Genomic DNA, 16,960 nt, shown 5'->3' with positions numbered 1-16,960 from the left:
GTTAGGACACGCCACCCTCTGCTCTCCTGGAATGCGGGAGACTCACTCACACCTCACAATAACCTGACACGGTAATCACTGTATTCAACCCACTCACACGTGGGAAACCAATGAAAGGTCATGAGCCCAGGGTCTCACACCTAGCAAAGTGGCATAAGGAGGATCCGACCTCTCTTAACCCCCATGCTGACGTCCGGCTCTGCAGCCAAGAGCCTAGAGGCCCTGCTATTAGCACAGCTCCAAGATACGACACCAAAGCCCCCATGGCTACGATCAGCATCAGCCTCATAAGTGCAAGTCCAGGTTCTACAGCCAGACCACCCAGGTTCACAGCCCGACTCCCCAGCTCACCAGCTCTGTGACCTTGGGCAAGGCATGTAATGTTTCAGAGCCTCTGCATTCGTGCCTATAAATTATAGACAGTAATGAACTCCCCGTCATAAGGTCGCTGTGAGGGTTATCAGGTGAATTCATAGTAAATGCGTAAAACAGTGCATAGTAAGGGCTCCTTAACTATTAGCCGCTATTGTTATTGCTGTTGTTGATGTTGCTATTATTACCACGGTTACTATTTCAGCAAATTCATTATCCCATTGGTGAATCCATCTATGACAGGTGGGACAGTGGATGGGTAGGTTTTGATGGCAAAAAAGAGACAGGCAGAGTCAGGAGGAAGGGAGCTGAATGGACTCATAGGTCTGGGGAAGGCCACCAGGGAAGGCACCAGGCAGATTTTGAGGACTGTGGTGGCTCTCGCCTCCCGGTATATTTGAGTTCTCATTCTTGCACTGTCCACCTCCCCCCAACCACCCCCTGGACCATGAGCTCCATGGAGGCAGGCTTTGCAAACTGATGAGGTCACGGCTATGGCCAGTGAGGACTGAAGTCCCGGACAGAGCGCAGGCCTCGTGACTATACGACGAATGAAGCAAGAGAGCAGAGGGAGGAACTGAGTGGTGCCCGAGACCCTCACACCAGCCCCACGTTTCTTCAGGACAACCCTGGTGCACCGCAATGCAGCCTCGCCTTTTCCCTGGCCCGTGTGTTGTTTTACCCACCCAGCATCCACTCCCCCTTGTTCTGGTCACAGCCCCCAGTTTTTCCCCTGGGGAATCTGCCTCCTACACTCTGACCCCACTGACTCCACTCCACTCCCAGGCACCATGGGTGAGCGTGTGACCCAGGCCAAACCAATCAAAGAGCTCCCGGTCCTGGCAGCAATGGCCATGCGACCCAAACTGGGCCAATGAGAGCCCTTAAGGACTCAGGTTGGAACTGCTGTGAAGAGAAGCTCTCTTTGAACTTTTGTTACTAAGCTAGCAGACTGTCACCCTGAAACTGCTGAGGGCCACCTCTGCCACCACGCTAAGAATTAAGCCAAAACAGAAGAAAGCAGAGCCTAGAGATAAAGAAAAACCAAGTTCTGAAAACATCATATGGGGTCCTGGATCCAGCTATATCTGATGCCAACACACCCTGAATATTTCATTTGTAGGAACCAATAAAGTCTTTTTTTTGTTTAAGCCTATTTGAGTTGTTTTTGTCACTCGCAGTGAAGACAGTACTAATATATGCACACTCTAAAAGGGGAAGAAAATGAAAAAAATGGACCCACGTCTGGTGTGATGACAGTCTCCCTGTTCATCTCCATCTGTACCATGAAGGGGTTGGACCAAAAAGCACAGCCAAATCTGTTCATTCTCACATGCCAACCCCAATCAATAAGAAGTGCTGGCTGGAACACTAGTGAGAAGATTTCTGGAACCCCATGGAGAATGCTGTGATTGACTAGCAATGTCTGCCATGGATGCAGGAGAGGGGAATAAGTCATAAGAGCGCCACAGGTTTGTTATTCCTCATTCCCTGAGCCCCTCCTCTGACACACTGTGCAATGTCATCCTCTCCTTCGGCCTGTGAAAAGGGCAGGGGAGAAGGCTTGAGACTTGGAGAAGTTAAATTTAGCAAATGATAACACCCCTCTTCAAAACCATGCCGAGTTTCATCACTCCCATCTCCTTTCATTGAGCTCAACCCCAGCTGCATCGCAGGCCGAAGATGCAGCAAATGTGGAAATGCTACCCTTGACAGCTAAGAGGCCAAGTGTTCAATTTCCTCCTAGGGGCGCCCCGTGGGGCTTTGCTTGTTTGGCTTGGAGGAAATGGACAAACCGTTGTGCACACACAGATGTGGGGGTGGGGGCGTGTGGCCGTGGATTTGGGCTGTGAAGGAGGAGAAGGGGACAGCTGGGGGAGAGGCTCTAGCCCCCAGAGAGGGCTCAAGGATTGTCAGAAGTGGTGGCTGCTGTCCACAGTACCCAGGGGGTGACACTAGCTCCACGGAGACCATCTGCTCCCCACCACCCATTTCACACCCACAAAGACTGAGACTTGGAGAAGGGAAGGAGCTGGCCATGTAGACCTCTCTGGTGGGGAGGGGAGTATGAGATTCAGGTCACTTTCCGCAAGCTATCTTCCGCCTGTCCACACAGCTGTGGGGATAAGAGGTTAAAACCTAACACAGACCACACCACTTCTTGCTAAACCCTCCAACTCTCACAATGCAGTCCCTGCAGGACAGGGCCCCCCATGACATCCCTGGATTCCCTCCATCACTGACTCTGCTCCAACCACTCTGGCCTCCCTGCCTTCCTCCAGTGGACCAAGCCTGCTCCATCCAGGGCCCCTGCCCTGGCTTCCTCTCCATGTGGAATATCCTTTTCCAAGATCCCCTACGTCACCACCTCACAGAGGCCTTCCCTGACCAGGATCGCCAGATAAAACACAAGACACTCAGCTGAGTGCTCATGTCAGATAAACAACAAATCGTGTTTCAGTAGAAGTATGTCCCAAACATTGTATGAGACATACTTATGCTAAAATATTATTTGTCGCTTACCTGAAATCCAAATTCATCCAAACACCCACCGTTCTGGGTGTTGTTATTTGCTCAATCTAGCAACCCTGAACCTGACTTCCCAACTTCAGACAACCTCAAGGAGAGTCACTCCTCACATCTGCATTTTATATTCTTCACAAACCCACGTCCACATCTGAAACGACCTCCTTTCTCAACTGACTAACATTCCTCATGGAGCCTCATGGCAGCAAAAAGCAAGTCTGTCTTATTTAGGGCACCATCCTCAGGGCCAAGTACAGTGCCTGGTGCACAGTAGGTGCTTAATAATGATATAAAGAGACTTGATCATGTAAGACGGTGAAAAACACAAGTCCAGGAGTCAGACGACATTGGCTCAAATCCCAGCTCCAACACTCACTGCCTGGGTAAGCTTGCGCACTGACTTACCCTCTCTGGGCCTCAGTTTCCTCATCTGTAGAGTGGGTACAATAACAGCACCCACCGCTAAAGGTTGTTGTGACGTTGTAATGAATTAATATACGTAAAGCACTCAGACCAGCACCCGGCACAAAGAGAAGATTCACTGATTGCTAGTTTGCAATCACCTCAGTAGTCAGTGGTTGGGTTTGGGGGTGAGGGTGTGAGGGAGTCCCCCACTGTCCACTGGCTGGGCAGCAGCGGTGGGCTGGTCTGTAAGCCAGGGCCCCTCACAGGGTCTGATGTGCCCCTTCCTCTCCTGGAAAGCCTGTCCACAGAGCTCTGTTCCCAGTCACCACCTTACAACCCCGATGCTGTCTGGCTGGCCCTGGTGCCCCCTCCCTTTGGGGCTGTTGGGGGATGCTGTGGTGAGTGTGTCCTATCCGTGAGTCCCTCCCCAGGGACCGCCCTCAGCCTGAGACAGCTGCCTGGCCGGCCCGAGGCTGTCCACCCGCTCCCCGGGACAGCCCACGTCCAATGGGGGTGCAAAGGCCCCGCTACCTCATGGCAATTCAGGGCGACCTGAAGGAAGAGGCACGCCAGCTCCAGAGTTCCCCCAACCCCAGGTGGGGTCAGGCCAGGTGGAGACTGTGCAACCTTCTTCAATTGCTTCCCACAGGCCACCTGTACGCAGGCCTCCAGCTCCTGGAACCCAATCTACAGCAGCGGCCACTTTTAAAAAGAACTCAGCACCGTCTTCCATGAGCCTTGGGGGAGCGGGGTGATGACTGCAAGTGTTAAATGAAAAAGATGACTTTAAATTAAAAACACTGAATCATAGGTGGAGAAAGCTGACTCCTTTTTCAGCTGTTCCAATTACCTCAAGGAAGGGTCTCAGCAAGGTGTGCTGTGACACCAAAGCCAGTCTGACACTGTTCATCTTCCTTTTGATCAAACCCAGCCCAGGTCTCAGGCTCAGAGACTCAGGTGGGCAAGAGTTTCTAGACAGAATGCTGTAACACAGCTTGGTTTCTATTGCATTTATTTGTAATAGCAAGAGACACTCATTTTCCACGTCCAATAATGATGCAAATTTCCCTTTTAAATAAGTTTTTTTGACTCCCCACAAAGGCCTGAACATCCACCGTCAGCACATCAGGATTCTGTGGGTAGGCACTGCCCTCATGGATGTCCAGTTTGATGAGGCTACATGAGGAGGGCTCCAGGCAGCACAGGAGAGGGTATGGAAAAGAGGCTGCCTCCTGGGCTCTAAAATCCCCACCTTCCTTCCTCCAGCCGTCCCCTGCATCTCTGAGCAAATTAGCCCAAGTGGGGACTCAGGATCCAGAGACCCTCACTGGCCAGTGTGTTAAACCTGCTTACCACACCTCTGCGGCTCAGGCAGAGAAGTCGGGGGACACATGGGGCCTGGAGTTACTGGCAAGCTGGAAAATGCACCCTGAGGACCCCTTCCCCGCTTCATCTAAAGTACGGACTATTCCACTTTCAGCTCAGATGTCGTCACTTCACGGGCATCCCCAACTATGCCACCACCTCCCAAAAGCCTTCCTTGGTGCCCCAGCTGGAATAACACCCACTGCTGACACTCATGCAGCACCAGCTTGGAGTCAGGCCAGATCTCAGTGCTTTACTCGAATTAACTCATTTCATCCTCATGACAGCACCATACGGCAGGTACTATCATTACTCCCATTTTACAGAGTTGGAGACTGAGGTCTGGAGAGGTGACGTGACTTGCCCAAGGTCACTCAGATTTTCAGTGATGGAACAGGGAATGGAACCTAAGCAGCCTGGCTCCAGAGAAATGGGGGCTCACTCCTTCCTCTGAACCCAAAGGGAAGACTGTCCCTCCCATCCTTTCTATTTTCCTATTCAAGATACTTGTCCTGGGGAATTCCCTGGCGGTCCAGTGGTTAGGACTCGGTGCTTTCACTGCTGGGGCCTGGGTTCAATCCCTGGTTGGGGAACTAAGATCCTGCCGGCCTCACGGCTCGGCAAGAGAAAAAAAAAAAAAATGATGTGTCCTTAACCAGTACTGCCACTAGCCCCTCTCACCACATGCATGGCTACCACCCTGCCCGATGGGCACCATCATCTCAGACGCGCAGTGACCTCTTCCTGCTCTCTCCACTTCCCCAGCAGCAGCCCTTTAAATGCAAAGCAGATCACATCCCTGCCCTGCACCATGCCCTCCATTAGTGCCCATCTCACCTGTCTCGCTCTCACATCCATTCTATTTCAAACGCTGAGGAATGGTGGCCACGTGAAGAGCTAATAGCCAACATTTAGTGAGCACTTACTGTGGGCCAGGAGCTGTTCGGAGTCCTCTCCTTCCTTGTATTAGCTCACTCGATCCTCAAGGACATCAAGGGTCAGGTCTAGTTTTTTACCCATTTTACAGGTGAGGACACTGAGGCACAGACAAGTTAAAACAACTTGCCAAGGGTGACACAGCCCATCAGCAGCCCGGCTCTGCCATGCTAATCTCGGACCATACAGATATGATTCCCTGGAGAAGGGAGTTAGTAACGATGACAATGACAACGAAAGTAAGCACCGACATGGACCAAGTGCTTGCTCCAGGCCAAGGTCTCTCATCTCAGCACTGCTGACACTTGAGTTCGGATAATCCTCTGCTGTGGGGACCGTCCTGCACATTACGGGCTATTTAGTAGCATCGCTGGCCTCCACGCACTAGAAGCCAGTAGCACAGCCCCCTCTCCAAGCTGTGACAACCAAAAATGTCTCCAGACGTGGCCAAATGTCCCCTGGGGGCAAAATCACCCCCTGGTTGAGAACTGCTGCCCTCGGCTACACACTTTGTTGCTTTACCTCTTTGAGTCCTTCCATCAACCCAAGGAGGCACCATTATCCCTACTGCTCCATCAGAGGAGGAAACTGAGGCTCAGAGAGGACAGGAGTCTGGCCCAGGCCTCATGCCCGTGAGGCCAGTGAGGCTTTCCTCCCAGTGGGGAGGGTCCCGCGCAGCACGGGTGGAGAAAAGCAGTTGCCTCCTGTGGGCTAGGCTGCCCCTCTTCCTCCAGCTGTCCCCTCACAATTCTAAGTGACTTGGGAAGAGAGTGGCTATTACAACAAGGATCAGTCTCCCTGTCCAGGAGCCCAAGGGGGCACCCAAGGGTCAGACACCCTCGGTGGCCAGTGGGTGGCCAGACCGGGACTCAAATGCAGGTGTGTCTGACCCGAGTCCATCCTCTTGGTCATGCTGCAGCAGAGGGGCCCCGCCAGGCCAGGAGGTCACAGGAGCCCCAGGACGCAGTCATTCAGCAAAGAGCTCTGAGGAAAAGGGGACCACGCTCTACATGACATTAAAGGGAGGGAGAGCCAACTAAAAAGAGCCCCAGTCTGCTGGGTCCAACCCTCTGCCCATTGTTCCCGGGGGTGGAGGCTGGACCCGCCTGCCCACCTGTCTCTCCCTCTCCCAGATACACCTGCAGACGAAGCTGGCCAAGGGTGGACGGAATGGGGACCCGGGGGAGAAGCCCACTCCCCAAAAGCTGCAGGCTCCGGTAGGGGTTGGGGCATCGTACTCACGAATTTTAAGAAAACATTCCCAAGTTCATGCTGAGACTGAGGCTCCGGATGTAAACAAAACTCCAAGGCAGCCAAGAAATCCTTATGAACTTCCAGGATGTCTTCAATGTTTGAGAACAGGATCTGCGAGGGAAAAATGAGGCCCAAGGAGAACATTAATCGAGGTGTAGAGGAGACCAAAATGAAGCATAAAAAAAAAAAATACATAGGGACTTCCCTCGTGGTCCAGTGGTGAAGAATCCACCTTGCAATGCAGGGGACGTGGGTTTGATCCCTGGTCAGGGAACTAAGATCCCACATGCCGCAGGGCAACTAAGCCCATGTACCACAACTACTGAGCTCGTGTACCTCAACTAGAGACCCTGCGTGCCGCAAACTACAGAGCCCACGCGCTCTGGAACCCGCGTGCCACGGCTACAGAGCCCACCCGCCCAGCCTATACGCCACAACTAGAGAAGAGAAAACCCGCATGCCACAACTAGAGAGAAGCCCGCGTGCCACAACAAAAGATCCTGTATGCCTCAACAGAGATCCCACGTGCCGCAACTAAGACCTGACACAGCCATAAATAAATAAATAATAAATAAATCTTTAAAAAAAAATACATAACCCCCCGGTGCAGGCGAGGAGGGTGTAGGAAAACGGGCACCCTCATATGCCGGAGCTAACAGAAATCATGACACTAACAAAAATACTGCCAATATTTACTAAACAGGATTAATGCCTAATCCTGTGCCAATAACTTTACATGCACTTAGGGCATCTAATCCTCACTATAACTCCACGAGGCAGGAGCTATTATCATCCCCAATTCATAGATGAAGAACGGACGCTCAGAGAAGATAATTAACATTCCCAAGGTCACGTGGTCCAGTGAAGCAGCGGAACTGAACTTCACACTCAGCCTGCAGAGGAATATATACCAAGACATCCATCACAATCTTCATCACGGCCAGACACACCTGGTATGGCCAACCATAGGACTGATTTTTTTTCTATTGGAGTATAATTGCTTTACAAGCTTGTGTTACTTTCTGCAGCACAGCGAAGTGAATCAGCCATATGCATACACATAGGACTGATTTTTAAAACGATGAGGGTACTTCCAGGCACCTATTAAAATGACCTGATAGAAGAAAATACAATAGGGAAGGATGTTCCAAATGCGCCATTTAAACTCTCACAAACAATATATGAGTGCCTGTTTCCCCACAGGAACCTATAAAGTTTGAAATGCACAATCTGACCCACAATTCTACATTTCAGAACTTAACCTTTTGACCAGTCATTTCCAACCAGGGCTAGTTTTGCCTCCCAGGGGACATCTGCCAATGTTTGGGGACATTTTCAGTTGTCACAAACTGGGGAGAAGGATGCTACCGGTGTCTCATAGGTAGAGGCCAGCGATGCCACTACACATCCTATAATACACAGGACAGCCCCCATGGCAAAGAATCGTCCAGCCCAACTTGTTCATTGCACCGAGGTTGAGAACTGGGTGGATGGCCAAGACCATATACTGCAGCCTTATTTGCACTAGTAGAAGATTAGACAAAAGCCAAATATCCATTAATGGGGACTCGTCAAATAGTTAAATAAAGTGGATTGGCTATATTTAAATACATGCCATATTCTGAAATACTTTGAGCCTGTGAAAAGAATCTGCAGGTCTGTAGAAATGGATCTGGAGCCCTGGAATGATCCTTGATATATACTGCGGGGGGGGGGGGGGGGAGGGAATCATGGTGCCACATGGGATTCCAATATGGGTCCATTTGTGTAAAATAACACACGCAAAGGCCACTCCTCTCTACGCTGGCAGAAGCAGAGACCCCCCTAGACAATGACACAAGCTGCTAACCGTCAGGGCCTCGAAGAAGAACTAGGGGAGATTTTCACTGACTTAAAGCCCTTTGAACTGCATGAATTCCTTTTTCTGTTTTTTTTTTTTTTTTTTTTTTTAACAGGTGCATTTTTTCTTTTTAATTTGGCCACACGGCGTGGCTTGCAGAATCTCAGTTCCCCAACCAGGGATCAAACCCAGGCCCTGGCAGTGAAAGCGCCGATTCCTAACTACTGGAACACCAGGGAATTCCCTAAACAGGTGCATTTTTAATTTAATTTTGAAGAAGGCATTCACAGGGTTCAAAAATCAAAACACAGTAAAATAAATATGGTACGGAGTCCCTCTCCCACCCATCCCCCCACTCCCCACCCATAGCAGCTGGCAGCCACGGGGCAACAGTGTCACTATGGCTACGGTTCCCTCTAGGGTTTCTCACCATTCATTCATTCAGCAAATACTAACTGAGCCCCTACTGTGTGCCAGGCCCTGGGGACACAGCAGGGAACAACGACGTGCCTGCTTCCATGGAGGTGAAATTCTACTGGAAGGGGACAACCAACAAATAACTATAGTTTTCTAGGTGAAAAGAAGCACTAAAGACAAACATAAAACAGGAAGGGAGTCCCAGGGTGGAGGAGGAGGAAGAATTTGGACATTTAAACACGGAGGCCAAAAATGTAAGGCCAGATACTATAAAACTCTTAGAGGAAAACATAGGCAGAACACTCTATGATATAAATCACAGCAAGATCCTTTTTGACCCAGCTCCTAGAGAAATGGAAATAAAAACAAAAATAAACAAATGGGACCTAATGAAACTTAAAAGCTTTTGCACAGCAAAGGAAACCATAAACAAGACGAAAAGACAACCCTCAGAATGGGAGAAAATATTTGCAAACGAAGCAACCGACAAAGGATTAATCTCCAAAATATACAAGCAGCTCACGCAGCTCAATATCAAAAAACAAACAACCGAATCCAAAAATGGGCGTAAGACCTAAATAGACATTTCTCCAAAGAAGATATACAGGTTGCCAACAAACACATGAAAGGATGCTCAACATCACTAATCATTAGAGAAATGCAAATCAAAACTACAATGAGGTGTCGTCACCTCATGCTGGTCAGAATGGCCATCATCAAAAAATCTACAAACAATAAATGCTGGAGAGGGTGTGGAGAAAAGGGAACCCTCTTGCACTGTTGGTGGGAATGTAAATTGATACAGCCACTATGGAGGACAGTATGGAGGTTCCTTAAAAAACTAAAAATAGAACTACCATACGACCCAGCAATCCCACTACTGGCTTATACCCTGAGAAAACCATAATTCAAAAAGAGTCATGTACCACAATGTTCATTGCAGCTCTATTTACAATAGCCAGGACATGGAAGCAACCTAAGTGTCCATCGACAGATGAATGGATAAAGAAGATGTGACACATATATACAATGGAATATTACTCAGACATAAAAAGAAACGAAACTGAGTTATTTGTAGTGAGGTGGATGGACCTAGAGTCTGTCATACAGAGTGAAGTAAGTCAGAAAGAGAAAAACAAATACCGTATGCTAACACATATATGTGGAATCCACATATATGTGGAAAAAATGGTTCTGATGAACCTAGGGGTAGGACAGGAATAATGACGCAGACAGAGAGAATGGACTTGAGGACACGGGGAGGGGAAGGGTAAGCTGGGACAAAGTGAGAGAGTAGCACTGCCATATATACACTACCAAATGTAAAATAGATAGCTAGTGGGAAGCAGCTGCATAGCACAGGGAGATCAGCTCGGTGCTTTGTGACCACCTAGAGGGGTGGGATAGGGAGGGTGGGAGGGAGACGCAAGAGGGAGGGGATATGGGGATATATATATATGTATAACTGATTCACTTTGTTATAAAGCAGAAACTAACACACCATTGTAAAGCAATTATACTCCAATAAAGATGTTATTATAAATAAATAAATAAACGCGGAGGCCAAGGACAACTGCTCTGAGAAGGTGACATTTGAGTCAAGGTCCCAAGGAATGAAGACCAAACTCCATGGACCCAGCGGAGGCACCAGACAGTCTGCAGGGGGAGAGCCCTGAAAGTGGGCAGGGAAGGCCGAGGGGCAGGAGACCACTCGTCAAAGCTGCAGTCCCAGAAGGCCAGGGTTCCTCTTTGTCCTCCTCGAACTCGCCCTGAGGGACACTTGTCACATGAAGTGGCTGGAAGAATCACCCACACTGTTGGGTTATTTTTCTCTCTCTTCTTCTGTCCAGCTCACATGGTTAAATCTGCTTATGTTAAAGACACATAGGATAGATCCTATTGTTATACTTACTTCAAGGAATGGCTACAGAATTTCAAAATAAATATCTGTCACCTGAGTATATACCCCAAAGAAATTAGAGCCTGTGTCCCCCAAAAGACATAGACAAGGACGGTCATCACAGCCAAAAACTGGAAATTGCACACATATCCATCCACGGGAGAATGAATGAGTCAATTGTGGCACAGTCATACTATGGAATACTACACAGCAATGAAAAAGAATGACTTCCAGCTACATACAACAACATGGGCAAATCTCAGACACATAACAGTGAGCAAAAGATGCCGGGCATGACGAAAGAGCTCATTTTTATATATAGTTCAAGAATAGGCAAAGCTAATCAATGCCACTAGAAGTCAGTGGTTATCTTTGGGGTGGGGGCATGTACTGAGGGGGCACAGAGGAGCCTGCACTTAAGATTGTACCCTCTACTGTATGTGAATTATACCTCATAAAAAAGATAATTTTTTCAAACTGTAATAAATTATAAATTTTAATTATAATAGTTTTTAAGTTGTAATAAATAGTTTGTAATAAACAGACCTAATAAACAGTAGGTACTCAGTAAGTATTTGCCCAAAGAATGAATGAATGCATAAAAAGCTTTGATCCCAGCCCTACCAGGGACCTGTCATGCACTGGCCCTGTGTAGGTCTCTTTACATCTCTAAGCCTCAGCCTTCTTATCCAAAATACTGGACTCAGAATTGTCAATGTACAAGGTATCCTTATTAACCAGGACATACACAAGGGGATGTCCTGCTTGACCAAGCCCTTTATATGCTGTACATGCTGGCACCTCTGACCCCGACCCTACCCCGTCTCCCCTCTCTCTGAGGACCAGGACCCTGGAGCCCCAAGGACTGGAGGTGGCTTCCCAGAGAGTGAGGGCACATTAGAAAGTCAGGTCTGGGGACCGCTGGGGCCTCCACCATGCACACAGAAGGTCTACTGACTTCCTTTCAAAACTCCCCAGAGCCACAGCCAAGACTTAGCCTGGACCCAATTACTCATCCGCCCAGCCTCGACACTCAACACCCAGTGCAGGGCAGGGGCCAGGGCTGCCAGGAGGGCAGATGGAGGTGCCAGGCTCCCAGGGGCACTTGGGAAGGGATTTTCCACTGGCTCCAAGCCAGGGTCCCTGGCATGAGGAGGCTGGAAGACAGGATGGTTGTATTGAGCAAGGGGAGAGTCTCGAGGTGGGGAGTGGGGCCCTGAGGCTGAGTCCTCCTCACATCCCCCAAGCACTGTCTGCTCGCGGGACCCAGAGCCCTCCAGGGGCTGCAGGGAGCAAGCCATTGGGAGGCCAAAGGCAGCTGCCCGCGGGGTGGACCCGAGCACCCTCTGAGCATCACCCGGGAGGAACAAGGCAGCTCCACACACAGCGGCAGGGACAGTCGGGAAAGGGGCCAGCCCCGGGTCCACACCTTGACGTTCTCCTCCGTCAGGCCCTTCTCCACCGAGTCCGCCGTGTTCTGCCGGATGCGATGCAGGAATGCCTGGAAGAGAGAAGCAGGGAGAGGTGAGCATCCACGCCTCCAGTCCCCGGGAGGTGGCCCGAAAAAAGGGTTACAAGTTCAAATGCCAACTAGGCCCTGGGAGGCACCACGATCCAGGGACGTGGGCAGGAAATAAGCAAAAACCTACTCTGCCCTTCAGCCAACATGTGTGTTATGGAGCATCTACTCCACCAGGCTCTGCAGAGACCAACACAAGCCCTGCCCTCAGGAGCTGCACTCATACCTGCTTCATCACCCGCAGGACCCTCTCAGACTACAATTCATTTTCCTTTTTTTTCCTCTTGCTTAAAAATTTAACTTCTAAATAATAACCATTCACATGGCTCAAAAATCAAAAATACGAAAAGTCAAAAATATGAAAAGTCTCCTATAGCGCAGGCCCCATCCACCCAGTCTTTCCCATCCCCCATGGGACCCACAGCTCCTAGTGGCTTATGTATTGTTCCAAATAAACATACACAGGTTGATCAAAGGGTACAAAGTTCCAGTTATTGGATGAATAAGTTCTGGGGATCTAATGTACAGCATAGTGATTATGGTTAATTATACTCTATTATACACTTAAAGTTGCACTATGGTGGTAATCATTTAGCAATATATAAATGTACTAAAGCAAGCTGTACACCTTAGACTTACACAGTGTTACATGTCACTTGTATCTCGATAAAGCTGGGGAAAAAACCACAAATATATTTATGTATATACATATACATATATACACACACACATACACATATATTCTTATTTTCCCCTTTTTACACACCAAGAGATAGCAGTGTACACAGGACGCACTGCACCTGCTTTTTCCACTTAGAGATCTCCCCATATCATTACCTGGAGAGCACCGTCATTCTCTTTCCATGGCTGCCCTGGATCCTACTGTATGGATAGACCACAGTCGTTCTGCCACTTTTTTCAAGGGCTTGGAACAGAGAAATCATTTCTCTCCTCTGTGATGTGACAGACGATAAAGGCGGGGCCTGGCAGGGATCGTGGGGAACAGGCGAGCACACGTCCATCGAAGCGGGGCGGCTACTTGTCCCCTCCGAGTGCGGCCAGGTGGGAGGCCAGCAGGCCCAGTATCACCAGATGTTCCGGGTTTGGGGTTTTTTTAATTTCCCAAGAGAAACCAGAAATTAGGATTTTTTTTTAAAGCAAAGTCTCCCAGCTTTTAAATAGTGGCAAAAGAGCCATCTGTTTTTGTGAGGAACTAGGTTTTAGGGGTCAAGCTTGAAAGTGGAGGGACCAGAGTGGAGGGGTGCAGCCCCTCCACTGATGAGCAATGACAGCGGCCTGGCACTGGTGTGGGTGGGACAGAGCAGGCAGAGGACAAGCCACTGAGAGATCCCGTGGACAGGCCGGGGGAACAGAATAGAAATGGGGGTGGGGAGGAGGAGATGGGAGCATCTGAGGGAGACTGAGGCCAGCCCCACTGACAGCAAACTCTGCCGGGTTTGCCCCGACTCTAGGGCTTGTCCCCAGGTTGACCACATGGAGTCCCCTGCGAAAATGACTTCACGGTCCACTGGCCACGATGAGGCATGGTGGCCTGTTAGTCACCTTCCCTGCCATGGGTGGTTAGAGCAAAGGGGAGATCTCTGAGTCGGGGGAGGTGGAAGGGACAGCCCAGGACGGAGGGAAGCAGGGGCAGGCCAGCAGAGAGGAGGTTGCTGGGTCCTTTCCCATCATGAGAAGGGACGTCCATGGATGTTATGGGGAGCCGGCCACCTGCAGACTCTGCTTTCCTAGGAAGAGGTGCGCTGACACTCCACATGGCAGGTCACAGAGAGGAAAGTCAGGGACACACAGCAAAGCGGCCCTGCCTCTCTGTCCACACTCACCGCAGCGTGTTCTCGACCAGTCCCTGCAGCCCAAGTGTATATCCCCAGCCTGGACTTAGCTGGATTTCTGACAACTCGACAACTCCACCTGGATGTCCAAGGGCATCTCAAATTAACGCATCCAAAACCTAGTTCCTGAACTTCCCTCCAAACCCACACACCACCAAGCCCTTCCCAGCCTAAGAAATGGCACCTCTGCCTTCCAAGTGCTCCAGCCAAAACCCCCTCGTGTCGTCCTCGACCTCCCCTCTTTCTCTGACACTCCATTTCCATCCATCAGCAAATGTTATCAGCTTCACCTTCGACATGTATTAAACATTGGACCACTTCTCCCCACCTCCTCAGCCACCCACCTGGTCCAAGTCACCAACACCTCCTGCCTGGACTAATGCAATCACCTCCTCCCTATTCCTTTCTCCACACACACAGCCAGAGGGATCCTTTTAAATATGTAAATCAGATCCTATCAATCCATGGCTTGAAACTCTCCATGGCTACTCAATACACTTAAAGAAAAAAAAAAAAAAATCCACATCTTTCCACAGCTACAGGTCCCCATGACCTGTACTAGTTAATCTCTTTGAACTCACCTTCCAGCATTCCACCCCCCACACACACCTCAATAATCTTCAGCCACATCTTCAACCCCTCTATTCCTTCCACCTGCCAGGCACATCCCTACCTCAGGACCTTTGCACATGCTGTTCCTACCTGCAAGGATATTCTCTCCCAGCTCTGTCCTGAGCCAGCTTTTTCTCATTCATCAGACCTTAGCTCAAATGTCACCTCCTCCAGCATGCCCTCCTTGTCTTCATGCACTTATCACCTTCTCATCTTGCATTAAGAGCCCATTTGTCAGATAAAAAGACTAAGATTAAGCAGTCTACACCAGCGCCTAAGGGAAAGACCAAAATAAGAAGGGAGCATGGCTGGAATGAAACATTTATCCCAATCCAACAACAGAGGCCAGATTTGGAGACTAATGATTTGGGTTTAAACTGCATTCCTCCTCCTTCGTGTGGCGTGACCTCAGGAAAGTGCATTAGCCCTTCTGAGTCTCAGTTTACTCCTCGCAAATACGCAGATCATAGTAGTACTGTCGTCCTACCTTTCAGAATGTACTAGGATAAAGTGAATGGGAGCTCCATGAGGACAGGGTCTGCTTCCCAGCTGTACCCCCAGGGCCTAGACTAGTGCCTGGAACACAGTAAGCCCTCACAAATCAAAGGAAGGATAAAATTTGCCTGACACAGTGCCCGACACATGGCAGGAACCTCAACTCGGGCTACTTGGAAGCCTGATGATCTTTCTCTTTAAAGGACAACGGGTAGAGGGGTCAGGAGACAGGGGTTCCTAGAGGATGTTTTAACAGGGCCTGTGATGCTGCCGGGAAGTCCAGCCTCCAGCCTCCAGCCTCCTCAGACAGGAGAGCGACAAAGGCAGCCTCACCCAGCACCGCCGGGGAGAGCAGGAAGCTGGGAGCGCAGCACGGCTGGCCTAGATCACAGCTTCCTGTCCCACTTTCTCCACAAGAGCGCAGCCACCACTATTGTGCTGGGACAATGCGAGGCTCGGGCCACCCACAGAGGAGCCGCAAACAGGCTGGTGTGATGGGCATAATGGGCAGCTCGTGACCCGGAAAGAATGGGCAGGCAGGGGCTCTGGGCCCAGCCCTCATGCTGCCCACGGCATGACTGGCTTTTCCAGGGGGCGCCAATGCCCTCTGTGCAAGCAGGATGGTGAAAGGGACCCTCTGGGGTGACTCCGTGTCCAAACCTTGACAGCTTTGGAACACTCGGCCAGAAGAAGCTCTCATCTTGGAAACCTCCCTTAGAGACAAGCCCGTTCTCAGGGTTTCCAGGGCTGCCTGAAACTCTCCTCCGGCCCTGGAATCTTTGTCCATGCCGTGTCCATGCTGCACCCCTGCCTGGGCCGCTTCCCTGCATCTGGCCAAGTCCGCCTCTTCTCTTTATGATGATGATGAAATACGTCAAGGAGCCAGAAAAGGACAGAGGAAAATTTAACAAACACCCACAAACGCATCGCTACCTAGTTTCAGCAAATCTTATTAGCATTATGTCAAATTTGCTTTAAACCATTTTCAAAAAGAAATTCATCAAGTCTGGAGGAGGTGCAGACAGGGAAGGGCCACGAGGAAGCCCTCAGGGCAGGGGCTGGAAATATTCTACTTCTTGATCTGAGTGGCGGTTACACAGGCAAATGCGTATGCAAAGCCTAATCAGTGTGCACCTAAGATCAGTGCACTTTACCCATGTACCCTGTAAATATTGAACCTCAATGGAGACACAGGAAGAAAGGCACCATTACAGAGAGAGGTGAGCTACCTGTGCACCTGCCCATCCTGCAAGGCACCCACTGCCCTGGATATGTGGTCCTCACTCCCACACATGCCTTTGCCTGCTTACCAGGCACGTGTGAATTGAGGAGCAATGAAGAATACCGTTTTGTGTGCTTACGACATTTTTATAAATGACGTCCTTTCAGCAACTTCCTTTTCTCACTCAACATCACATCTTCCACCTTTACCCACATCAATACGTGCACTTGGCAATGCCTGCTGC

At 49.8% G+C, this 16,960-nt stretch overlaps 1 protein-coding gene across 2 annotated transcripts in view; it reads right to left on the bottom strand.

Moving 5' to 3' along the window:
- Positions 1–16,960, bottom strand: part of PREX1 (phosphatidylinositol-3,4,5-trisphosphate dependent Rac exchange factor 1) — a 192,537-nt gene that overhangs the window by 101,712 nt on the left and 73,865 nt on the right. For both annotated transcript variants that reach the window (XM_061210224.1, XM_061210225.1), the window contains exons 2-3: positions 12,445–12,516; positions 6,847–6,969 (exon numbers count right to left, since the gene is read on the bottom strand). In XM_061210224.1, the coding sequence (XP_061066207.1) occupies positions 6,847–6,969; positions 12,445–12,516 (195 nt within the window). The remainder of the gene's footprint in view (positions 1–6,846; positions 6,970–12,444; positions 12,517–16,960) is intronic.

The sequence above is a fragment of the Eubalaena glacialis genome, chromosome 13 (genome assembly GCF_028564815.1).
Source record: "Eubalaena glacialis isolate mEubGla1 chromosome 13, mEubGla1.1.hap2.+ XY, whole genome shotgun sequence".
Taxonomy (NCBI): Eukaryota; Metazoa; Chordata; class Mammalia; order Artiodactyla; family Balaenidae; genus Eubalaena; species Eubalaena glacialis.
Note: the sequence above shows the minus strand (reverse complement) of the source record. Positions and strands in the feature narration are given on the sequence as shown.